At 32.1% G+C, this 20,303-nt stretch overlaps 6 protein-coding genes across 6 annotated transcripts; 3 read left to right on the top strand and 3 right to left on the bottom strand.

The window, feature by feature from the left end:
* Window positions 1-1,052: 1,052 nt before the first annotated feature.
* On the bottom strand, window positions 1,053-3,568 carry BX663DRAFT_508154 (6-phosphofructo-2-kinase-domain-containing protein). The gene is made up of 8 exons (XM_051527440.1): window positions 3,184-3,568; window positions 3,044-3,091; window positions 2,625-2,910; window positions 2,448-2,526; window positions 2,121-2,376; window positions 1,699-2,051; window positions 1,352-1,626; window positions 1,053-1,265 (listed from the first exon to the last, which is right to left on the bottom strand). Exons 1-8 carry the CDS (start codon window positions 3,488-3,490, stop codon window positions 1,178-1,180), a joined length of 1,692 nt encoding a protein of 563 aa, XP_051383286.1. The 5' UTR covers window positions 3,491-3,568; the 3' UTR covers window positions 1,053-1,177.
* A 1,000-nt stretch (window positions 3,569-4,568) lies between these two features.
* BX663DRAFT_508151 (uncharacterized protein) lies at window positions 4,569-5,159 on the top strand. The gene is made up of 3 exons (XM_051527439.1): window positions 4,569-4,590; window positions 4,720-4,785; window positions 4,850-5,159. The coding sequence occupies exon 3, from the start codon at window positions 4,878-4,880 to the stop codon at window positions 5,070-5,072; it is 195 nt and encodes a 64-aa protein (XP_051383285.1). The 5' UTR covers window positions 4,569-4,590; window positions 4,720-4,785; window positions 4,850-4,877; the 3' UTR covers window positions 5,073-5,159.
* Window positions 5,160-7,484: 2,325 nt separating this feature from the next.
* Window positions 7,485-16,269, top strand: BX663DRAFT_453791 (uncharacterized protein). Its single transcript, XM_051523804.1, has 6 exons — window positions 7,485-8,151; window positions 8,246-8,701; window positions 8,907-9,457; window positions 9,538-14,852; window positions 14,939-15,833; window positions 15,915-16,269. The coding sequence occupies exons 1-6, from the start codon at window positions 7,557-7,559 to the stop codon at window positions 16,062-16,064; spliced, it is 7,962 nt and encodes a 2,653-aa protein (XP_051383284.1). The 5' UTR covers window positions 7,485-7,556; the 3' UTR covers window positions 16,065-16,269.
* A 61-nt stretch (window positions 16,270-16,330) lies between these two features.
* Window positions 16,331-17,253, top strand: BX663DRAFT_508127 (ricin B lectin domain-containing protein). The gene is made up of 5 exons (XM_051527438.1): window positions 16,331-16,457; window positions 16,514-16,616; window positions 16,687-16,704; window positions 16,769-16,905; window positions 16,985-17,253. The coding sequence occupies exons 1-5, from the start codon at window positions 16,371-16,373 to the stop codon at window positions 17,168-17,170; spliced, it is 531 nt and encodes a 176-aa protein (XP_051383283.1). The 5' UTR covers window positions 16,331-16,370; the 3' UTR covers window positions 17,171-17,253.
* Window positions 17,216-17,903, bottom strand: BX663DRAFT_508124 (uncharacterized protein). Its single transcript, XM_051527437.1, has one exon. The coding sequence runs from the start codon at window positions 17,738-17,740 to the stop codon at window positions 17,504-17,506; it is 237 nt and encodes a 78-aa protein (XP_051383282.1). The 5' UTR covers window positions 17,741-17,903; the 3' UTR covers window positions 17,216-17,503.
* An 86-nt stretch (window positions 17,904-17,989) lies between these two features.
* BX663DRAFT_47388 (uncharacterized protein) lies at window positions 17,990-20,074 on the bottom strand. Its single transcript, XM_051524211.1, has one exon. The coding sequence runs from the start codon at window positions 19,598-19,600 to the stop codon at window positions 18,239-18,241; it is 1,362 nt and encodes a 453-aa protein (XP_051383281.1). The 5' UTR covers window positions 19,601-20,074; the 3' UTR covers window positions 17,990-18,238.
* Window positions 20,075-20,303: the final 229 nt, after the last annotated feature.

Here is a 20,303-nt window from a genome sequence, read left to right as displayed (position 1 = left end):
TCAATATATACTAGTTAGAATATCTATGTGATACTATTCCCAAGCCTTGCATGTGAAAAATATAATAAAATAAGATCTATTTTGTTAGTTGTACAATATATTCACTATTATACCTTTTTTTTTTCTTTCCTTTTTATATATATGTATATAATTCTCATAAGCCAGTAATAAAAGAATGTCCCTACTACCTTTCCTTTTCTTCTTCTAACTATATGAAACCACATAAACATAAAGTTTTATTCATATAAATATAATAAATGTAAATGTGTTTCTTTTCAAGATTATTATATATTTAGTAGATTTCATATCAAATAACGTTGATCAATAATAAAAAATTGTGTGTGATTTTTTAATAATTCTATCTCTACTAATATACAGTCATCTTTTCATGCTCTTCATTCATTGTCTTTTGATATGAACATGTCCCTATTAGAAAGTCATTCTACTTTAACTTTCTCGAAAAGTCTGTGAGACTACTTTTGATACACTATCTATGATTGCAAAGAGACTTTGATTATTAAAATACTTTATATATAATCACATCCATCATCTCTGGTCAATTTGCAGTGATAGCAGTTGGAATCCTTTATTTTCGAATCAAATTCATAGAAACCAAAAGATAAATATTTGAAATAGGGAACAATTTTCCTAGACCAAAGTCAATCGAGTCAATGGATATGCTTGGTATTTTATTTAATATATGTAAGTAATATGACACCACTATTATTATTATTTTGTATACTAAAAACATATATATATATATATATATATATATGACACTAATATAAGTGTTTAGTCCTTCAATAGCTGCTAAATTAAGTTGCCTTTTCCTTTGACTCTTTTTACTTTAGATGACTATAGACTATAGTAATAAGAATTCAATTTAGGGCCACTCAATAAATAAACTTTTATATTATAGTACTAATTCCAATTACAATATGAAATGTTTCCATGTATGCTTATGGTTATTATTAAAAAGAGATACACATACTATATTTGTTTATATATTTATCTATGTATAAAAATATATATTAAGAATATCGGTTGTATGTGTTGTATTACATTCATGCATAAACAACCAAAAAAAAAAAAAATATAGATATTTATATATGTATATGTATATATTTGACAGGTGTTACAAGATAGAGAGATATGTAATGTGTGTATATCATAATTACTAAAATTCTATAAAGGAATCCGTTTCCTCAATGTATTGCCATTTCTTTAATTCTGTACCATATGGCTTAGGTCGAAGTTCATAAACACTATATATATATAAAAGGATGAAATTATGTAAGTTATAGAATGATAAAAGTCAATGAATTTCAAGTCATATATATATATATATTACGTATGAATTGGAACCATCATATGTGGCATCTCTTCTCTCGTCCAATCTAACAGATAACCTAAAAGAATACGCATAACGACTCTATGTGTAATAATCAAACATGATTGAGTCATTCTTTCCATTTCAACAATCATGGGTTGAAGACGATGAATCACATCAATGTAGGATTCACCACTTATACCAGGATATCTGTAGAATAACTTATTAGCTTGTCTCGACTTGTATTCGGATGGATATTTTTCTTGAATTTCTTGATATGTCATGCCTTCACAAATCTAAATTAATACGCATTAATGATAATCACTTCTCTCTAAATAAATAAATAAATAAATAGAAAACTACTTTACACCAGAGTTAATTTCATTTAAGAATCGAATATGTTTAATATCATAATCATCTGGATCAAAAAACTCAGCAGTTCCCATAGAACGTTTAAGCATACTTGTCCAAACTGTAAAAGGTGAATTACAATATTGAACTGTCTTTTCTAATGCACTTGCAGCTGTTCGATTCTCTGGTGGCTCTAATTCAGTTGCCTTTGAAGCCATTTCACAAGCAAATTTCATTCGTTGTTGTTGAATAAATCGAGCAAGTGCTTTTGAAAATTTACGTCCTGTCTCTGATAAGGGAGCATCTCCACCAATTCTACCTGTAATATTATCTTCACTTTCACCATGTCGAGTAACAAAAATTTGACGTTCTATTTAACAAAAAAAGTTTAAAATTGTTCATGTAACATATACATATCTATATTGCTTTTCATTTTTACCCACAAGATTAAAATTCATAAGATAAAAGATACATTGACCTGATAGATATCCTGATATGTTGTATGCAATTACTTTTTTACCAACATTAATAAGTTTACAAAATTGAATATCATTTTCTTCTTCCCATTCACCAATAGGTTGATAAGCTTTTTCATAATTAGCGACACGTGCCCTAAAATCTGCTAATGATTGAACGGGATCCTTATTTTTATAATCTGGACCTGATAATTTTAATCGAAAGTTACGTTCTAACATCTACTTGAAAGTTATTTATATACTGTTTATCTTCTAGGATAATACTAAAAAATCATATCTAGCTTATATACCTCTTGATCTGTACACACTGACTCGATTAATAAAATTCTTACTTCCGGTTCTTTTGAAAGTCGATTAATCAATAACTGTCTATATACATATAAAACAGAAATAATAATAAGATATACTTTCTTTTCTCTTTCTCTTCTAAGAGTTTAGTACAAATATACATATAGAGTCTACATTACCTTCTAGCAAGAGTTGAATTTGTTGCATCATGTATCGCTACTCTTCCACCTTCCTTTAGCCAATCAATTAATTGTTCTAATACACTTAAAGCAATTTCGTCACGAATACGAGTTGTATCTTGATTATTTGGGTCAAAAAAATTGGCTGATTGATCATGAGTAGAAGAAGCTTCACAAACACGTCTCATATTGCCTACATTAAATACTTTTGTCTCGTATTGTAACCAATTTAAATATCGTCTTAATTTTTTTACTAAATAACTTTTTCCTCGGGCAGGTAATCCAACTTGTAAAAAAAAAAAAAAAAAAAAAAAAAAAAAAAAAAAAAAAAAAAAAAAATAGGGTCAATGCGCATGATTTTTTTTTCTTTTTCTTTTTCTTTTTTTTTTTTTTTACATAAAATATATAATTGATTATACCCATGATAACGACTAATTTACTATCCAATTGACGTACAGTCTTAAGTTCTAATAAATAAAAAATAAATAAATAAATAAAGTAAGTAAACTTCTTCTTCTCTAAACTAAAGTGAAATCCAATTATTATTATTACTATTTACTTGGTGTTGTAATCGTATGAACTGCACCGGGCACATCTAAGCCTATTGAATAACGAGCTCTTATATTTTCTCTAACAGAGTCTTCTGCGTTTAATTTTAACCAATTCTGTATCGCTGTTGGATGAGGGTCGTTGGGCGTAGTCGATATGAGACTTTCCTCTTGTTGTAGTTGTATTGAAGGTGGTGGACTTTGATGTGGTGCTGATAAGATAGGTAACACATGCTTTGGTAAATTTTCTTCGACAAGATCGTGTTCAACTTTAACAACAGGTAATGTTTTTCTTCGATTATTAATTGATGGTTCCATTTTAAAAATGTAAATTAGAAGGAAAAAAAAATAAAATAAAATAAAACAAAATAAAATAAGATAATGAAAAAAAAAAAAAAAAAAAAAAAAAAAAAAAAAAAAAATTTTCTTGTTATAAAAAAAGGGGGGAGAGGAATCTTGGTATTTATAGCAGCTGCGTAGTCTATAACCCTTTTTTTTTTTTATTTGCTGGTGTGCATTTTAAAAAAAAAAAAAAATTCTAAAACGAAAAAAAAATAAAATAAAATATAGTGCCCGCAGTGGGTCTAGAAAGAGAGTTTTTATTGATACTGTAAAAAATAATAATATGAAATAAATCATTGTATTCTACCGAGTTGATCAATTCTTGTCGCTATAAACAAAAGCAATTGGTACTCTAAGTTTCTTAAAATAAATATTTCTTGATTAGCTTTTAATATTTGTCTTTTATTTTTTTATTTTTCGTCTTCATTACTTTGACTACAGACTGGTTCTCTTTGTTAGAATATATAAATATATATTTTACCTCCATAAGATTGGCCTTTATTTATCTTAATACTACTACAACTGTTTTTTGTTTTTCAGCAAGTATAATGTTTGGATTGAATCAACTAAAAAGAATGTAAATTCTATTGTACTATTTATTTACTGGTTGCAGATTAGTTGAGTGATTGATAAGGTGATGAACTATTTTAATAGGGAATGTAATATACTATTTGCAAGATTTAGAAGGATTTAAAGCTGAGAGCCATGTAACAATTTCTAAAAGAGAGAAAGAGTGTCAATAAACACGAGAAAGCTTATTTTTATCAACAGCATTTATCGTATTTAGCCTTGTATCAAATAAGATTACGTTTTACTTTAATGTACACATAATTTTAAAAAGGATGATAGCAGAAGGTATTTATTGAGAGTAGTCATAGTCGTTGCTGATATGTTATCCAATAGACAACATGGCTTGGACTGGTTTATATCATACATGTTAGCTATACATTTATTCTAGTTTATTCAATTTTTTTCTTTTCTTGTTATAAATAATGAAATCGTTTTTTGACATTAATAAAGGATCCATTTCTTAATCTCGATTCATACCATACCATACCATACCATGTCAAATAAAACTACAGAGAATATACTTTATAAGTTTGGAATGAACCATTTTTTTTTATCATTCTTCCCATTAATGACTTTTTCTGATAACAACTATTATATTTTTTTTTTTTTTTTTACTTATCAATATTATACTATACTTGAAGAATAGTGTTATTGGAAGAATAAGTGGGAACAACACTAATTTTCGATACCAAACCCCTATACTAATTATTATTACAATTATTGAAAGGCAAACTCTACTATGCGCTTATCTTTATCCTGGAATACCCAAAGCAAACTTTAAAAAGAGTTATCAATGTTTCTCCTTATCAATTTTGTGTGCCGGGTTATCTTGAAACAGAATGAAAGTAAAAATAGAATCAAAGATTTGGCACTTGTGCAAAAAAATAGTAACTTGTATGTTGAATCAGTTCATTTTTTTCTTTCATTCCCTCCCCCTCCTCTTTATACATGTTGTGTATACAGACAGTTGAAGTGTTTTCACAAATGAGTATCACACTTCCCTGCGAAAAAAAAAAGAATTTGACTATTTAGGTATAAAATGGCTTTATCTTCTTTTTTTTCCTGGTTAGCCCCTCAATTTATAGAAGGGAGGATTAACTTTTAACATTAAAACAAACAAACAAACAAACCAAATAAAACCAAATGTCAAATATGTCGCCTAAAAGGATTTGCATCAATGCAACTATAAACATAAAAAGTTGTGTCAACATAATGTGTAACAGTAGGAGACTTTGCATTCAAATAGTATGTAGGAGATGGAACATTATTTTAGTCTATTGGAGACCAATCGAACTCCTACTTGTTGATACACTCAATTTATCTGTTCTAATACGCGTTGCCTCTCTTCTTATACCAAGATGAGGATTTGGAAATATCTGCTAGAATCCTATTCTCCTATCAAGCCTTCTAATTTTATATACCTTTTTATCGTCAAAGGTCAGCATAAGAAAGAGTGCAGTTATTTGAAAAAGAAAAAAAAATATCTTTCATCAGTAATTTCTTTTTTTTTGTCCGTTAAGACATTCTGGTACATAATCTTAGCCCAATATACCTAGCAGTAATGATAAATATAAAACGTTATTTACATATTCTAGATGATATCTATCCACTCGTACTCAATGTTGATGATAGTCGTAAAATTCTTGTTCCCCCTCCCCTTTTTTCTTTCTTTCTTTCCAAATAGGCCCGTCCTTTGATTAGGGCAATAAACAAGTCAATAGCACTGACAAAAAAAAACACAATTAAGGTGGATACAATTACAACAACCTAGTCCGTAAAAAAAAAAAAAAAAATCAACAGTAAATTCTTCTTATAACAAATATAGAGTGGTCGCCTCAGTCAGTTCTATTTAGAATGAACATCCTCGCATTATCATTCGAGAAATAAAAAGCTCCATGCTTCAAACTTTAAGAAGTTACACGAATAATCAAATGCAACAGTTGACTCACTTTTCTATTGATCTATTCGATGTGTATTCTACATATCCACCATGACTCTTATAGGTATCTTTTTTTTTTTCACTAGTCTATTTGGCCGTCTTTCTCTCGTTCCCTGGTAGTTATTCACAAAGACTACCAAACCAATTCTCAAATCGGCGTAGACACATACAAAAAAAAAAAAGAATAAGCGTCTATCCCGATAACCAAATCATCATTTTGCACATTCCTATCAACCATTTGACTACTTCTACCATGTTAGTTAAATTATGGACTCTAGATTGACTTGATATTTTCTATTATGACGATATGTCTTTACCAGCAGTTACATGCTTTATAGATATTTGTATTTTTTATTAAAAAAATAAAAAGTTAAACAGTTTGTCTAGAGGAGAAATGGGACACTCCATTCGTGAAAATAGTGTGTATAACATGCACTATTTTCTTATATGTAGTCGAATTTTTTTTTTTTAAAAGTGCGACACTTTTTTTATTTTTTATTTTTTTTTCCTTTTGCAATATCATTTTGATAAAAAGATGCAAGCATATTACATTTTATCAGTAGAGCAGAATTGTACAACCTTGCCATTATAATTCGCCATACAACAAAAGTCACCCAGTTGTGGTGAATTAAATAGACAAATTAAGCTTATTTAAAGTTATCATTAAAAACAAGTCTCGAACCTATGTTTCGGAATTAAAGACCCATTTTAATAAATTCATGAGGATGATTGGTACCAAAAAAAAAAAAAATGATGTAAAAAAAAAAAAAAAAAAAATAGAATAAAAAATAAAATAAAATAAAAAAAAATGAAGTTTATATAATATTCAGAATTGTAGTACTACATAGTAAAGACAAAAAAACGTATGATTTTATTAAAATTAAATGTAACTAAATCTACTGATACCTTTTATCTAATGATGAACAATGTTTATCTTTAATATAGAAAAAGGAAAAAATAAAAAATAAAAAAAAAAAATAAAAAAAAAGTTGTTCTCGACTTTTTTTTTACAAAAAAGGAAATGGCTAGAACTAGAATAAAAAAAAAAGATGCGGGGAAGAGTGATTGATACATTATCTGTTATAAAGAAGAACATTTATTTTTTTGTTGTTGTTGTTGAATCCTGTATACAAATCAACACAATGTTATAATAAAATATTTCAAATGCTTGTGTAACGTTCAAGATGAAATTGATTTGTTTAGAAGAAAAAGTTCTCTTCTGCTATCCGACCGTCACACACGAATAATCACTTATTCGATGGTTTTTTTTTTTTTTTTTTTTTTTTTTTTTTTTTTTTTACTTTTTTTTTTTTCTTAATATATCATTTAAATCGCATAAAGAAAAGCATAGAGTAATAAAACATATATAATTTGTAATTATAATAACAATAATAATAAAAAGAAAGAATAATATAAAATTATATCTTTAGCCCTCCCTCTTCTCTTTCCTTTTTTTTTTTTACTTTGCCCTTATTTTTTTTTCTTTTTATCTTTTTCGTTTTTTTATAACATATATAAATTCATGGCTCGGTAATGAAACGATCAAATACTGGAGATTATAAAAAAAGTAAAAAATTGTGTATTTCATCTTCACCGCCTCACATTGCATTTAATAATAAAGAACAACAATCAACAATAATGTCCCATCATATATTACAACAAATAAAAGAAAGTGTGGTGCATCTAAATAAAGGTGACCTTGATTATTGTATTTCACAACAGTTTTTTTCAATACCTTCTCCTCCTTTACCAACAATAAACGACGAAGAAGAGATTCTAATCACAATACAAAAGACATTGAAAAGTATTGCTGAACGACAACTTACGCTTGAAACCGAAAATAAACGTTATCGAATAGCTATTAAGCAACAACATCATTTATTAACAGCACAAAAACAGCAGCAGCAGCAGCAGCAGCAGCAACAACAACAGCAGCAACAACAACAGCAACAACAACAACAACAACAACAACAACAACAACAACAACAACAACAACAACAACAACAACAACAAGAAGAAGAAGAAAATGACGAATCTGTTGTAAATAGTACTGGAACCTCTGAAGATTGTCTTTCCTCTTTTCAACAGTCTCCAATGTTGGATAAGTTACATTTATCCCCTATATCAGGTATCCTTTCTTTTTTGTTTTTAAATACAATAAAAAAAAATCAAATTTTATTTACCCATTTACCCTTTTTTTTCTCTTGAAAAAAAAAAAAAAGATAATGATGACGACAACAACAAGAATAAGGATAATAGTTTAGATAAAGATATATGTCAGTCTTGCGCAAATCAAGCAATCCAGGTGGCCTTAGCAGTGCATAATGGTGATCTGGAACGACGTATTATTTGTAACAAACACTCAACTAGTTTATTGAAAAATGCTGTAAATTCAATGGCTGACAAATTACAACGTATTACTAAAAATGTTCTCAAGGTCGCTCAAGAGACAGCGATTGAAGGTAAATTAGGTGTTCAGGCTGATTGTGATGATACGATGGAAGGTGTTTGGCGGGATTTTATTTTAAACTTGAACAGCATGACCAAAAATCATTTGGAACAAGTTAGAGATATTACGGATGTCTCAACTGCTATTGCAAGAGGTGATCTTAGTAAAACAATGACTGTTCCTGTAACCGGTGAAACACTTTCTTTAAAGAATACATTTAATACTATGGGTAAATATATACATACATACATACATACATACATACATACATACATACATACATACATATGTAATTGAAGGGAGAAAGGAAAAAAAAAAGAAAAAATAGGCAACCCGTTTTTTTTTATACATATATAGATATTTATGACTTTTCGTTTTTTTATATTTATATACATATTTTATATATATTTATATATACATACATCTATGATCAGTCAATCATTTGAATTTATTTGCTTCAGAAGTGACTCGTGTCGCTCATGAAGTTGGGACTGAAGGTAAATTAGGTGCTCAAGCAAAGGTAGCTGGTATTGGTGGTATATGGAAAGAATTGACAGATAATGTAAATACAATGGCAGCCAATTTAACGAATCAAGTTAGAGATATTGCTCATGTTTCAAAGGCTGTAGCTTGTGGTGATTTAACAAAGAAAGTAAAAGTGGAAGTGAAGGGTGAAATGTTGGATTTAAAAAATACAATCAATACCATGGTAGATCAACTATCTACCTTTGCTATCGAGGTCACTCGTGTATCATTAGAAGTAGGCACTGAAGGTAAATTGGGCGGTCAGGCTGTGGTAAAGGAAATTGATGGTACTTGGAAAGACTTGACAGATAATGTCAATCTAATGGCTCAAAAAATTACAAGTCAAGTACGTGATATCGCTGTCGTCGCTAAAGCTGTTGCTGAAGGTGATTTATCTAAAAAAGTAACTGCAAATGCGCAAGGTGAAGTTTTAGAATTAAAAAACACAATGAATCGAATGGTAAAAAGAAGAAGAAGAAAACAAAAAAAAAAAAAGAAAAAAAAATATTTATGAATAAATATGAATTATTTTCTCTATAGGTAGATCAATTGACTAATTTTTCAGCTGAAGTCAGAAGAGTGTCCTTAGAAGTAGGCGTTGAAGGTAAATTAGGTGGACAGGCTATGGTGAAGGATGTAGGTGGAGCCTGGAAAGATCTTACAGATAATGTAAATACAATGGCTGCTAATCTAACAACTCAAGTGAGATCGATTGCGGAAGTAACCACGGCTGTAGCTAATGGTGATTTATCTAAAAAAATTGATGTTGAAACAAGTGGTGAAATCCTGGATCTAAAAAACACCGTCAACAACATGGTGGATCAATTAAGAGTGTTCTCTACTGAAGTAACCCGTGTTGCTAAAGAAGTAGGAACCGAGGGTAAATTGGGTGGTCAAGCTCAAGTACCTAGTGTTGATGGTACATGGCGTGTTTTGACAGATAATGTGAATACAATGGCCTCAAATCTTACAACTCAAGTAAGATCTATCGCTGAAGTGACTACTGCTGTGGCTAAAGGAGATTTATCCAAAAAGATCGATGTTGAGACCAGCGGTGAAATTTTAGACTTAAAGGTTACAGTCAATAACATGGTGGATCAACTCCGTGTCTTTTCTACTGAAGTAACTCGTGTTGCTAAAGAGGTCGGTACAGAAGGAAAATTGGGAGGACAAGCTCAGGTGCCTAGTGTTGATGGTACATGGCGGGTGCTCACTGACAATGTAAATACGATGGCTTCTAATCTAACAACACAAGTAAGATCAATTGCTGAAGTAACAACGGCTGTGGCTAATGGTGATTTATCTAAAAAGATTGAAGTTGAGTCTGGAGGTGAGATTGCCGAGTTAAAGAACATTGTAAATGACATGGTGGATCAATTGAGAGTTTTTGCTTCAGAAGTCACACGTGTTGCTAAAGAAGTGGGTACTGAAGGTAAATTAGGTGGTCAAGCTCAGGTGCCTAGTGTCGATGGTACATGGAGGGTGCTCACTGACAATGTAAACACAATGGCCTCAAATCTGACAACACAAGTAAGATCAATTGCTGAAGTAACAACGGCTGTAGCTAAAGGAGATTTATCTAAAAAAATTGACGTCGAAACCAGCGGTGAAATTTTAGACTTAAAGGTTACAGTTAATAACATGGTGGATCAGTTAAGAGTGTTCTCTACTGAAGTAACCCGTGTCGCTAAAGAGGTTGGTACAGAAGGAAAATTAGGCGGACAAGCTCAAGTACCTAGTGTTGATGGTACATGGCGTGTTTTGACAGATAATGTGAATACAATGGCCTCAAATCTTACAACTCAAGTAAGATCTATCGCTGAAGTGACTACTGCTGTGGCTAAAGGAGATTTATCCAAAAAGATCGATGTTGAGACCAGTGGTGAAATTTTAGATTTGAAGGTTACAGTTAATAACATGGTGGATCAGTTAAGAGTGTTCTCTACTGAAGTAACTCGTGTTGCTAAAGAAGTGGGTACTGAAGGTAAATTAGGTGGCCAAGCTCAGGTGCCTAGTGTCGATGGTACATGGAGGGTGCTCACTGACAATGTAAATACTATGGCTTCTAATCTAACAACACAAGTAAGATCGATTGCAGAAGTGACTACTGCTGTGGCTAAAGGGGATTTATCTAAAAAAATTGACGTCGAAACCAGCGGTGAAATTTTAGACTTAAAGGTTACAGTTAATAACATGGTGGATCAACTTCGTGTCTTTTCTACTGAAGTAACTCGTGTCGCTAAAGAGGTAGGAACTGAGGGCAAATTAGGCGGACAAGCTCAGGTACCTAGTGTAGACGGCACATGGCGTGTTTTAACAGATAATGTAAACACGATGGCTTCAAATCTTACAACTCAAGTAAGATCCATTGCTGTTGTTACTAAAGCCGTAGCTAATGGTGATTTATCTAAAAAGATTGAAGTTGAGTCTGGAGGTGAAATTGCCGAATTAAAGAACATTGTAAATGACATGGTGGATCAATTGAGAGTTTTTGCTTCAGAAGTGACTCGTGTTGCTAAAGAAGTAGGAACCGAAGGTAAATTAGGTGGTCAAGCTGTTGTTTTGAACGTAGGAGGAACCTGGATGGATCTAACAGATAATGTCAACCAAATGGCTGCCAATTTGACATCGCAGGTTCGTTCAATCGCCGAGGTTACTAAAGCCGTTGCTCATGGCGATTTGTCTAAGAAAATTGAAGTCAAATCTGGAGGCGAAATTCTTGAATTGAAAAATACGGTAAATGACATGGTGGATCAATTGAATGTGTTTGCTTCTGAAGTATCACGTGTTGCTCGTGAAGTCGGTACAGAAGGTAAATTAGGCGGCCAAGCAGTTGTGCCTAATGTGGGTGGTACATGGATGGACCTGACAGACAACGTCAACCAAATGGCTGCCAATTTGACTTCTCAAGTTCGCTCAATTGCAGAAGTTACGAAGGCAGTTGCTCTTGGTGATCTGTCTAAGAAGATTGAAGTTGAGTCAGGCGGAGAAATCTCTGAATTGAAGAATACAGTGAATGACATGGTGGATCAGTTGAGAGTCTTTGCCTCTGAAGTGACACGTGTATCAAAAGAAGTCGGTACAGAGGGTAAACTAGGCGGTCAAGCTGTTGTTCAAGGCGTTGCAGGCACATGGCATGAACTCACAGACAACGTTAACATTATGGCAGCTAATCTTACAAATCAAGTCCGTTCCATCGCAGAAGTTACGAAGGCTGTAGCTTTAGGTGACCTTTCAAAAAAGATTGCAGTTGAGTCAGGCGGTGAAATTCTAGAACTCAAAAATACAGTCAATGACATGGTAGATCAGTTACGAGTATTTGCCTCTGAAGTCACTCGTGTGGCACGCGAGGTAGGTACAGAAGGTTCATTAGGTGGTCAAGCAGTTGTGCCAAACGTAGGTGGTACATGGAAAGACTTAACCGATAATGTCAATCATATGGCTGCTAATTTGACTAATCAAGTTCGCTCAATTGCAGAAGTAACAAAAGCGGTTGCTCTTGGTGATCTATCAAAGAAGATCGAAGTTGAGTCAGGTGGAGAAATATTGGAACTGAAAAACACAGTCAATGACATGGTAGATCAATTGCGAGTTTTCGCCTCAGAGGTGACTCGTGTCGCTAAAGAAGTAGGTACTGAGGGAAAGCTAGGCGGTCAAGCTGTTGTTCAAGGTGTAGCGGGTACATGGAAAGATTTAACTGATAATGTCAATATGATGGCAGCTAACCTTACCACCCAAGTACGATCGATTGCTGAAGTAACAGAAGCTGTAGCTTTAGGAGACCTTTCTAAGAAAATTGATGTTGAGACACGTGGGGAAATTCTAGACCTAAAAAATATTGTAAACGATATGGTGGATCAACTAAGAGTTTTCGCCTCAGAAGTGACTCGCGTTGCTAAAGAAGTAGGAACTGAAGGTAAATTAGGTGGTCAAGCTGTCGTTTTGAACGTGGGCGGTACATGGATGCATTTAACTGATAACGTAAACCAGATGGCAGCAAACTTAACAGATCAGGTACGATCAATTGCTGAGGTTACTAAAGCTGTTGCTCATGGTGATTTATCTAAGAAGATTGAAGTAGAATCGGGTGGTGAGATCTTAGAATTAAAAAATACTGTAAATGACATGGTGGATCAATTGAATGTATTTGCTTCTGAAGTATCACGTGTTGCTCGTGAAGTCGGTACAGAAGGTAAATTAGGCGGCCAAGCAGTTGTGCCTAATGTGGGTGGTACATGGATGGACTTGACAGACAACGTCAACCAAATGGCTGCCAATTTGACTTCTCAAGTTCGCTCAATTGCAGAAGTAACAAAAGCAGTTGCTCTTGGTGATCTGTCTAAGAAGATTGAAGTTGAGTCAGGCGGAGAAATCTCTGAATTGAAGAATACAGTGAATGACATGGTGGATCAGTTGAGAGTCTTTGCCTCTGAAGTGACACGTGTATCAAAAGAAGTTGGTACAGAGGGTAAACTAGGCGGTCAAGCTATTGTTAAAGATGTTGCTGGTACTTGGAAAGATTTGACAGATAATGTAAACATCATGGCAGCTAACCTTACTACCCAGGTACGATCTATTGCTGAGGTCACTAAAGCAGTTGCTAGTGGTGATATGAGCAAGAAAATTCATGTGGAAACCCGTGGTGAAATTCTTGAATTGAAGATTACAGTAAATAGTATGGTTGATCAGTTACGTGTATTTGCCTCTGAGGTAACTCGTGTAGCGCGTGAGGTAGGTACTGAAGGCAAGTTGGGTGGTCAAGCAACTATCATTGGTGTAGATGGCACATGGAAAGATTTAACGGATAACGTCAATTTGATGGCAAGTAATCTTACTGACCAATTACGATCTATTGCTGCTGTTTGTAAAGCTGTAGCTCAAGGTGATCTTTCCAAGAAAATCGAAGTTGAAGTTCACGGTGAAATTGCTGAACTAAAAAATACAATTAATACAATGGTAGATCAATTGAGTTCGTTTGCTGCAGAAGTAACGCGTGTTGCTAAAGAAGTCGGTACTGAAGGTAAATTAGGTGTTCAAGCCCAAGTAGAAGATATTGAGGGTTTATGGAGAGATATTACGAGTAATGTCAATACAATGGCATCTAATTTAACCACACAAGTCCGAGCCTTTGCACAAATTTCAGCGGCTGCAACTGAAAATGATTTTTCAAGGCTTATTACTGTTGAAGCCTCTGGTGAAATGGATTCGCTTAAGACTAAAATTAATCAAATGGTAAACTCCTTACGTGATGCTATTCAAAAGAATCGACAAGCACGAGAGGCAGCCGAACTAGCAAATCGATCCAAGAGTGAATTTCTGGCCAATATGAGTCATGAAATTCGTACACCCATGAATGGTATCATCGGTATGACCTCTTTGACATTAGAAACTGAACTGACACGACAACAGCGAGAAAATCTCATGATCGTTTCTAGCTTGGCCAATAGTTTATTGACTATTATTGATGATATCTTGGATATTTCAAAAATTGAAGCTGGTCGTATGACGATTGAGTCTATTCCATTTTCTTTACGGTCAGCTATTTTTAGTGTTCTAAAGACATTAGCTGTAAAAGCAAATCAAAAGAAATTGGATTTAATCTATAATGTAGATAGTGCAATTCCTGACCAGTTAATTGGCGATCCTTTGAGACTACGACAGGTAATTACAAACTTGATTGGCAATGCAGTCAAGTTTACTACAAAGGGTGAAGTTGTATTGGAGACAAAGATAGTTAATATTCAAGGAGAAGATGTTATTTTGGAGCTTTGTGTGCGTGATACTGGTATTGGTATTCAGGAAGATAAACTTAGTGTCATTTTTGATACATTCTGTCAAGCTGATGGGTCAACAACGTAAGAATGAATACATATTATTTTATTAGTTGTTTTATTTTTTTTTTAAAATATATATTTATATATACATTTATATACATATATAGTCGTGAATATGGTGGTACTGGTTTAGGCTTATCTATTTCAAAGCATCTAGTTCAACTTATGGGCGGTGATTTATGGGTAACATCTATGTATGGCCGCGGCTCACAATTCTTTTTTACACTCAACTTTAAACGATATCCCAAAGAGCAACATGATGCTTTTGAAAAGATGAAGCGATTTAAGGGTCGTAATATTCTATTTTTAGATGGTACAAATGATCAAATGCAAATTGAGTGTAAACTCAAGGAGTTAGGCTTAAATCCTTTCCGCGTTACTGGTATCTCTGAATCTGTTAACATGACAGATCTAGCCCTATTTAAGGGTACCAATAATAAGCAGCCACCTATTTTTGATACTGTCCTCGTCGGTAACGTTGCGTATGCAGAAAAAATACGTGAAGCTGTTCATTTACGATACACGCCTATCATTTTGATTGCACCTGAAATACATCGTCTTAACATGAAATTGTGTATTGATTTAGGAATTACAGGTTATATTAATGCCCCTGTGAGTTCATCTGATTTAGCATATACACTATTACCTGCTCTCGAAAGTCATTCAACATTACCTAATGATTCAGCGATACCCGTGCCTCTTGATATCCTATTAGCAGAAGACAACATTGTGAATCAAAAGCTAGCAGTTCGAATTCTTGAAAAGTTTGGACATAAAGTAGAGATTGTATCAAACGGTAAACTTGCAGTAGAAGCATTTGAAAATAATAAATATGACTTGATATTGATGGATGTTCAAATGCCAATTATGGGTGGATTTGAAGCTACTCAAAAGATTCGCGAGATTGAACAAAGATCCAGAAGTCGATCCCATGTACCTATTATTGCTCTAACTGCACATGCTATGATTGGTGATCGTGAAAAGTGCTTACAATCCGGCATGGTAAATATACACACATAAACATATATAAAATAAATAAATTATTTTCTAACATTTTTTTTTTTTTTTGCAAACACAAAATAGGATGAATACGTTACCAAGCCTTTAAGATTCCCTGAATTAATAGCAGCTATCAAAAAGTTTGCTCCTCACCATGATGTTAGAACTGTAAGATTAAGGAATGACATGAAATCAAGTAGTGTTAGTAGTAGTAGTAGTACTAGAAAGCGTTAAACAAACAAGGCTCTTCTTCTATAATATACTCTATTTATTTATTAACATATAATGTACTAATATGCTATAATAATTTACATATTTAACAAGCGCAGAAAAAAAAAGGGGCTTTTTGTATAATTCTTTATGTTGTTGTTTGCAATAAAATGAAATTTGACAATGCAAATTATCGGAAATTTGAATTTTAATTGGTCATGTAAATTTTGGACAGTAAAATAAAATATTGTTCTCTTCAACAAAAAATTGCCTAGATATTGTAAAAGCAATTTTTTTTTTTATTTTTTGTTTTTTATTTTTACTTATAAAATGAGTAATTTCCCTTCGGGCTGGTTTTACATTCAATCAAAATGTTCACATAAAATGGTTCTTGATGTTACAGCAGATTCACTAAAAGTAAGATAATTATACGATTTAAAGAAGTTATGCAGTTAACAAATGTATATAAACAGGCAGTTGCTAGAATTATAGTATGGCCTAAAAAGACAAAAAATTGTGATAATCAATTATGGACGTATGATAATGGATATCTGATCAACAAGAACTCTGGAATGGGTAAACAATGATATGCATTTATTATCAAACGTTTTTTACTGTCATATTAACTTTATATAAATATTTATAGTTTTGGATGTTCAAGGAGGTAAATTACCTTTGATATACACATATATAAAAAAAAAAAAAATAATAATATCATCCATGTGTAGGTATCTTAGAAAGTGATAAACCTATCATTCAATATAAGCGTAAAATGACTGAAGAGGCGGATAATCAACGTTGGTTTTATCGTGAAGATGGATTCATTTATCCTCAATCAACACCCAATCTTGTTCTTGACATTAGAGTAAAGTCTTTTTATTTTGAAATGGAAAGTTACATACAATATATTTAACATATACATGTATATATATAATGCTTATTAGGGAAATTGGACAAAGCCTGGAACTGTTGTTTTATTATATGAGCGTAAATATGAAGACAATTTAAATCAGTTATGGGATTTAGTGCCATGTGAAACTACAGATGCAGCATTAGAAACTTCGATTATAGACAATTCTGATGACGAAGAAGATGGTTATGTGTTTAGCTCAGCAAGTTACGCTTTGTAATAATAGAATACAACATTAATTTCAATAAAGACATATGTATTTGTATCTATATGTATATGAGTATATATAGATGTATATATTTATTTTATGGAACTTGGCAAATATATAAAAAAGTAGAGTCAATAATAGAGTTATGTATTATCAAACAGAAGCAAACTGAGCAAAATCCTTTAAAAAAATTGTTTGTTAAGAAAAAAGCTCCAAGAAGTTAGATTCAGTCCTGCTAATAAATCCTTGAGATGAAGTAAAATGCTTAATAAATCTATACATCCGAGCCCCTTTTATACATTGTTTATATCTTTATTTATTTGATTTTATTGAGATATTTTTTGCTCAGACCATGTTATTATGTTTCTTTTTGTTTTTCTTTGTTACCACCTTAAACTCTTCAGATACTGCAGGCATAATAGCAATTGGTATGTTTAGCTTTTTACCTGCCATATCTGCCTTCCTACGTGTCATAAAATCGTTTGCAAATCGACATCCATTCATTGACTCTGAATTGGCATATATAATATCTTGAATGATTTCCAAACTACTATTCTGGTCAATTGGAAATGAAAGAAGCATCTGTAAAATTTCGTCTACGTTGACACCAGCATTTAATCCTCTGAGAGATAATTTACACCAATTCAAGAACTCTTCACCAGGTGCTCGATTACACTTGGGCTTGGGCTGTTGTTGTTGTTGTTGTTGTTGTTGTTGTTGCTGTTGTTGCTGTTGTTGCTGTTGTAAATAAGGCTTCAATACGGTATCAGAAGCTTGTATAGTGCTGTTATTAGGCTTAATAACAGGTTGAACTGATGTTTTATTGGTTGTTGCCCCATCAGAATGTATTACTAATGGTTTTTTACCCCAAATATTCTGCTGCTTTGGCCCTAATTTTGATAATTTTTTTAATGATATATCATCATTAGAGGTTTTGTCTGCTTCTTTGGGTACAATACTGGCTATAGATGAGCACGATACTTTGCTAGATACACCTATGTTTTCCTTATCAGTAGCTGATGTTTGCGTTGTTGAACTTGAAGGATACTCTTTTAGCCTTATTTGCTCATTACTCACTGTTTAAAAAAAAATAGACATTAGTTTCAATATGTAGTCACTCCCCCCATTTATACATATAACTTTACAATGGTTTGTAGAATCTTGTAGAAGATCTGGACTGTCATAATCAAACTCTGTTGTTTTATCTTTTACTATTTGAATATTCAATATTTTTTTAACTAATAATTCGTCTTCATCATCTTCAATTGTTGGTTGTATTTGTTTGGTAAAAACACTTTCATCAGGATTCCATTCTCTATTTAAATTATCGAGAGTCTTTGTCTGTTGTGTCCTTCTTAAAACAGCTTGTTGAGTCATATGCAATTGTTGATCCTGTTGCTCTAAAATAAGTTTTTGTTGTAATAACTGCAAATGCTGTTGTTGATTTTGATGTAATATAGCAAGATAGTTTTGCTCAAATTGTTGGTTCATAAGATAATAATGCTGTTGCTGTTGCTGTTGTAGCTGTTGCTGCTGCTGTTGCTGTTGTTGTTGTTGTTGTTGTTGTTGTTGTTGCTGCTGTTGCTGCTGCTGCTGAAATGCAAGACTTTGAACATAGTTATTGCTATTTATATTGGTATTTTCATGCTGCATTAAAAATGGCAGTGGCGGTTGTAGCTTGTTAAATAAAAGTGACTCATTTTGTTGTTGATTAGTATTATTTAAATTGGGATACATGTAATTGCTATTATTCCATGAAGGAGAGAGTGAAGTTAAATGATGATTATTAAAATGGGTAGCAACACAATTCGCATCAAAATGCGGTATCAACGACTCATTTTGGATCCTTAGCTGGTTACCAAGTACATGAGTTCTATGATCAGAAAGTGGAGTCATTGTATTTTGTATCCTATTGATACGATTATCTTGTTGATAAAAATTATAGTGTTGCTCTGAGGTTACATCAGGAACGGTATTATTGTCTATTGTTGGAATTTTCCCAAAATATTTAGTAGCTAATGTGCTTAGAACTACTGAAGGGACTTGCGGTGTATTATTCCAAGTAGCTAAAAATGGTGTCTTTGAATCGTGTGTCTTTGTAATTAAATCTGATAAGGATTGAAAAATAACTTCATCTTCACGTTTTATTAACAGAGAGAGATCAAAGTAACCAGCAAAATACCATGCTTGCATTTCCTGCGCACTAAACGGACCTTGTTCTTTACCTGTTGAGTCACAATAAAGCCAACTATATGATTCCCCAGTTGTTGTTGTGCTTTGATTCGTGTTGGATTCTTTAAAGTCGCTATCTGTAATAGAAGGTGATGTGACAGGCAAGATATCTGGATCCGAATTATTACAATCTAAAACGAGGACTGTATCTTTTTTTGCCGTTAAAGGTGAAGTAAACGAACCATCGTTTGTACTAAATTCATCATTCATGACTTGATTATAAAAGTTTATACAAAATACTCCATTTTCATCAAAATCACCCACTTCGTCTTTACTGGGGATATCAGTATTCCAAAGAGGTATTTCATCTTGACTGTTATTGTCTAAACCTTTTATTTTATTTTGTTAGTGTATTATAAATTTAATATAATTATTTAATCTACTTACCTTCTAGTAGTAAAGGAGAAGAAAAGGCTACATTCTCAGATTCAATCTTATTATAATATATTATCAAAACTTAATTTTTTTTTATAACACATCTATTTTTTTTTCCTTTTTATATACCTCATATTTATTGTTTGAAGGTAAATTATATAATTTCAATATGTTTTCTTTGTTGCTATTATCTCCTTTAAACAGCAAATTATGCTTATCTCTTATATTTCCTGTACGCATCCTTTTATTTTTTTTTGTTAAAGTATTACTACATCATTATTTACAATATTAGTTAAAAAAAAAAAAAGATTATACCATTCAGGTCCAAAATTCATTTCAGTTGTCATCAACTTTCTTGTTAAAATAATTAATTAAAAATAAAAATAAAGGAAGAAAAAGAAAAAGAGAAGCCATATACTTGTTTGTGGAGTACAGAGTTTTTTTTAAAATAAATTAGCTTTTATTTGTTTTTGTTTTTGTTATGTATACAAAAAAAAAAAAAAAAAAAAAAAAAAAAAAAAAAAAAAAATTTTAAATA

This window comes from Cokeromyces recurvatus (assembly GCF_025118155.1).
Source record: "Cokeromyces recurvatus strain NRRL 2243 chromosome Unknown BX663scaffold_11, whole genome shotgun sequence".
Taxonomy (NCBI): domain Eukaryota; kingdom Fungi; phylum Mucoromycota; class Mucoromycetes; order Mucorales; family Mucoraceae; genus Cokeromyces; species Cokeromyces recurvatus.
The sequence above is the reverse complement of the archived record's forward strand: the minus strand, read 5'-3'. Positions and strand labels throughout refer to the sequence as shown.

Excerpts from the sequence above, each read along its gene's own strand:
- BX663DRAFT_508154 (XM_051527440.1), bottom strand. The coding sequence starts at position 3,490 with ATGGAACCATCAATTAATAATCGAAGAAAAACATTACCTGTTGTTAAA. Across the intron at positions 2,911-3,043 it reads TAAATTAGTCGTTATCATGG|TTGGATTACCTGCCCGAGGA; the intron begins GTATAATCAATT and ends TTTTTTTACAAG. Across the intron at positions 2,052-2,120 it reads TATGAATTTTAATCTTGTGG|AACGTCAAATTTTTGTTACT; the intron begins GTAAAAATGAAA and ends TTTGTTAAATAG.
- BX663DRAFT_508151 (XM_051527439.1), top strand. The coding sequence starts at position 4,878 with ATGTTTCTCCTTATCAATTTTGTGTGCCGGGTTATCTTGAAACAGAAT.
- BX663DRAFT_453791 (XM_051523804.1), top strand. The coding sequence starts at position 7,557 with ATGAAACGATCAAATACTGGAGATTATAAAAAAAGTAAAAAATTGTGT. Across the intron at positions 9,458-9,537 it reads AAAACACAATGAATCGAATG|GTAGATCAATTGACTAATTT; the intron begins GTAAAAAGAAGA and ends TTTTCTCTATAG. Across the intron at positions 14,853-14,938 it reads CAAGCTGATGGGTCAACAAC|TCGTGAATATGGTGGTACTG; the intron begins GTAAGAATGAAT and ends ATACATATATAG.
- BX663DRAFT_508127 (XM_051527438.1), top strand. The coding sequence starts at position 16,371 with ATGAGTAATTTCCCTTCGGGCTGGTTTTACATTCAATCAAAATGTTCA. Across the intron at positions 16,458-16,513 it reads TTACAGCAGATTCACTAAAA|GCAGTTGCTAGAATTATAGT; the intron begins GTAAGATAATTA and ends GTATATAAACAG. Across the intron at positions 16,906-16,984 it reads ATCTTGTTCTTGACATTAGA|GGAAATTGGACAAAGCCTGG; the intron begins GTAAAGTCTTTT and ends AATGCTTATTAG.
- BX663DRAFT_508124 (XM_051527437.1), bottom strand. The coding sequence starts at position 17,740 with ATGCTTCTTTCATTTCCAATTGACCAGAATAGTAGTTTGGAAATCATT.
- BX663DRAFT_47388 (XM_051524211.1), bottom strand. The coding sequence starts at position 19,600 with ATGAATGATGAATTTAGTACAAACGATGGTTCGTTTACTTCACCTTTA.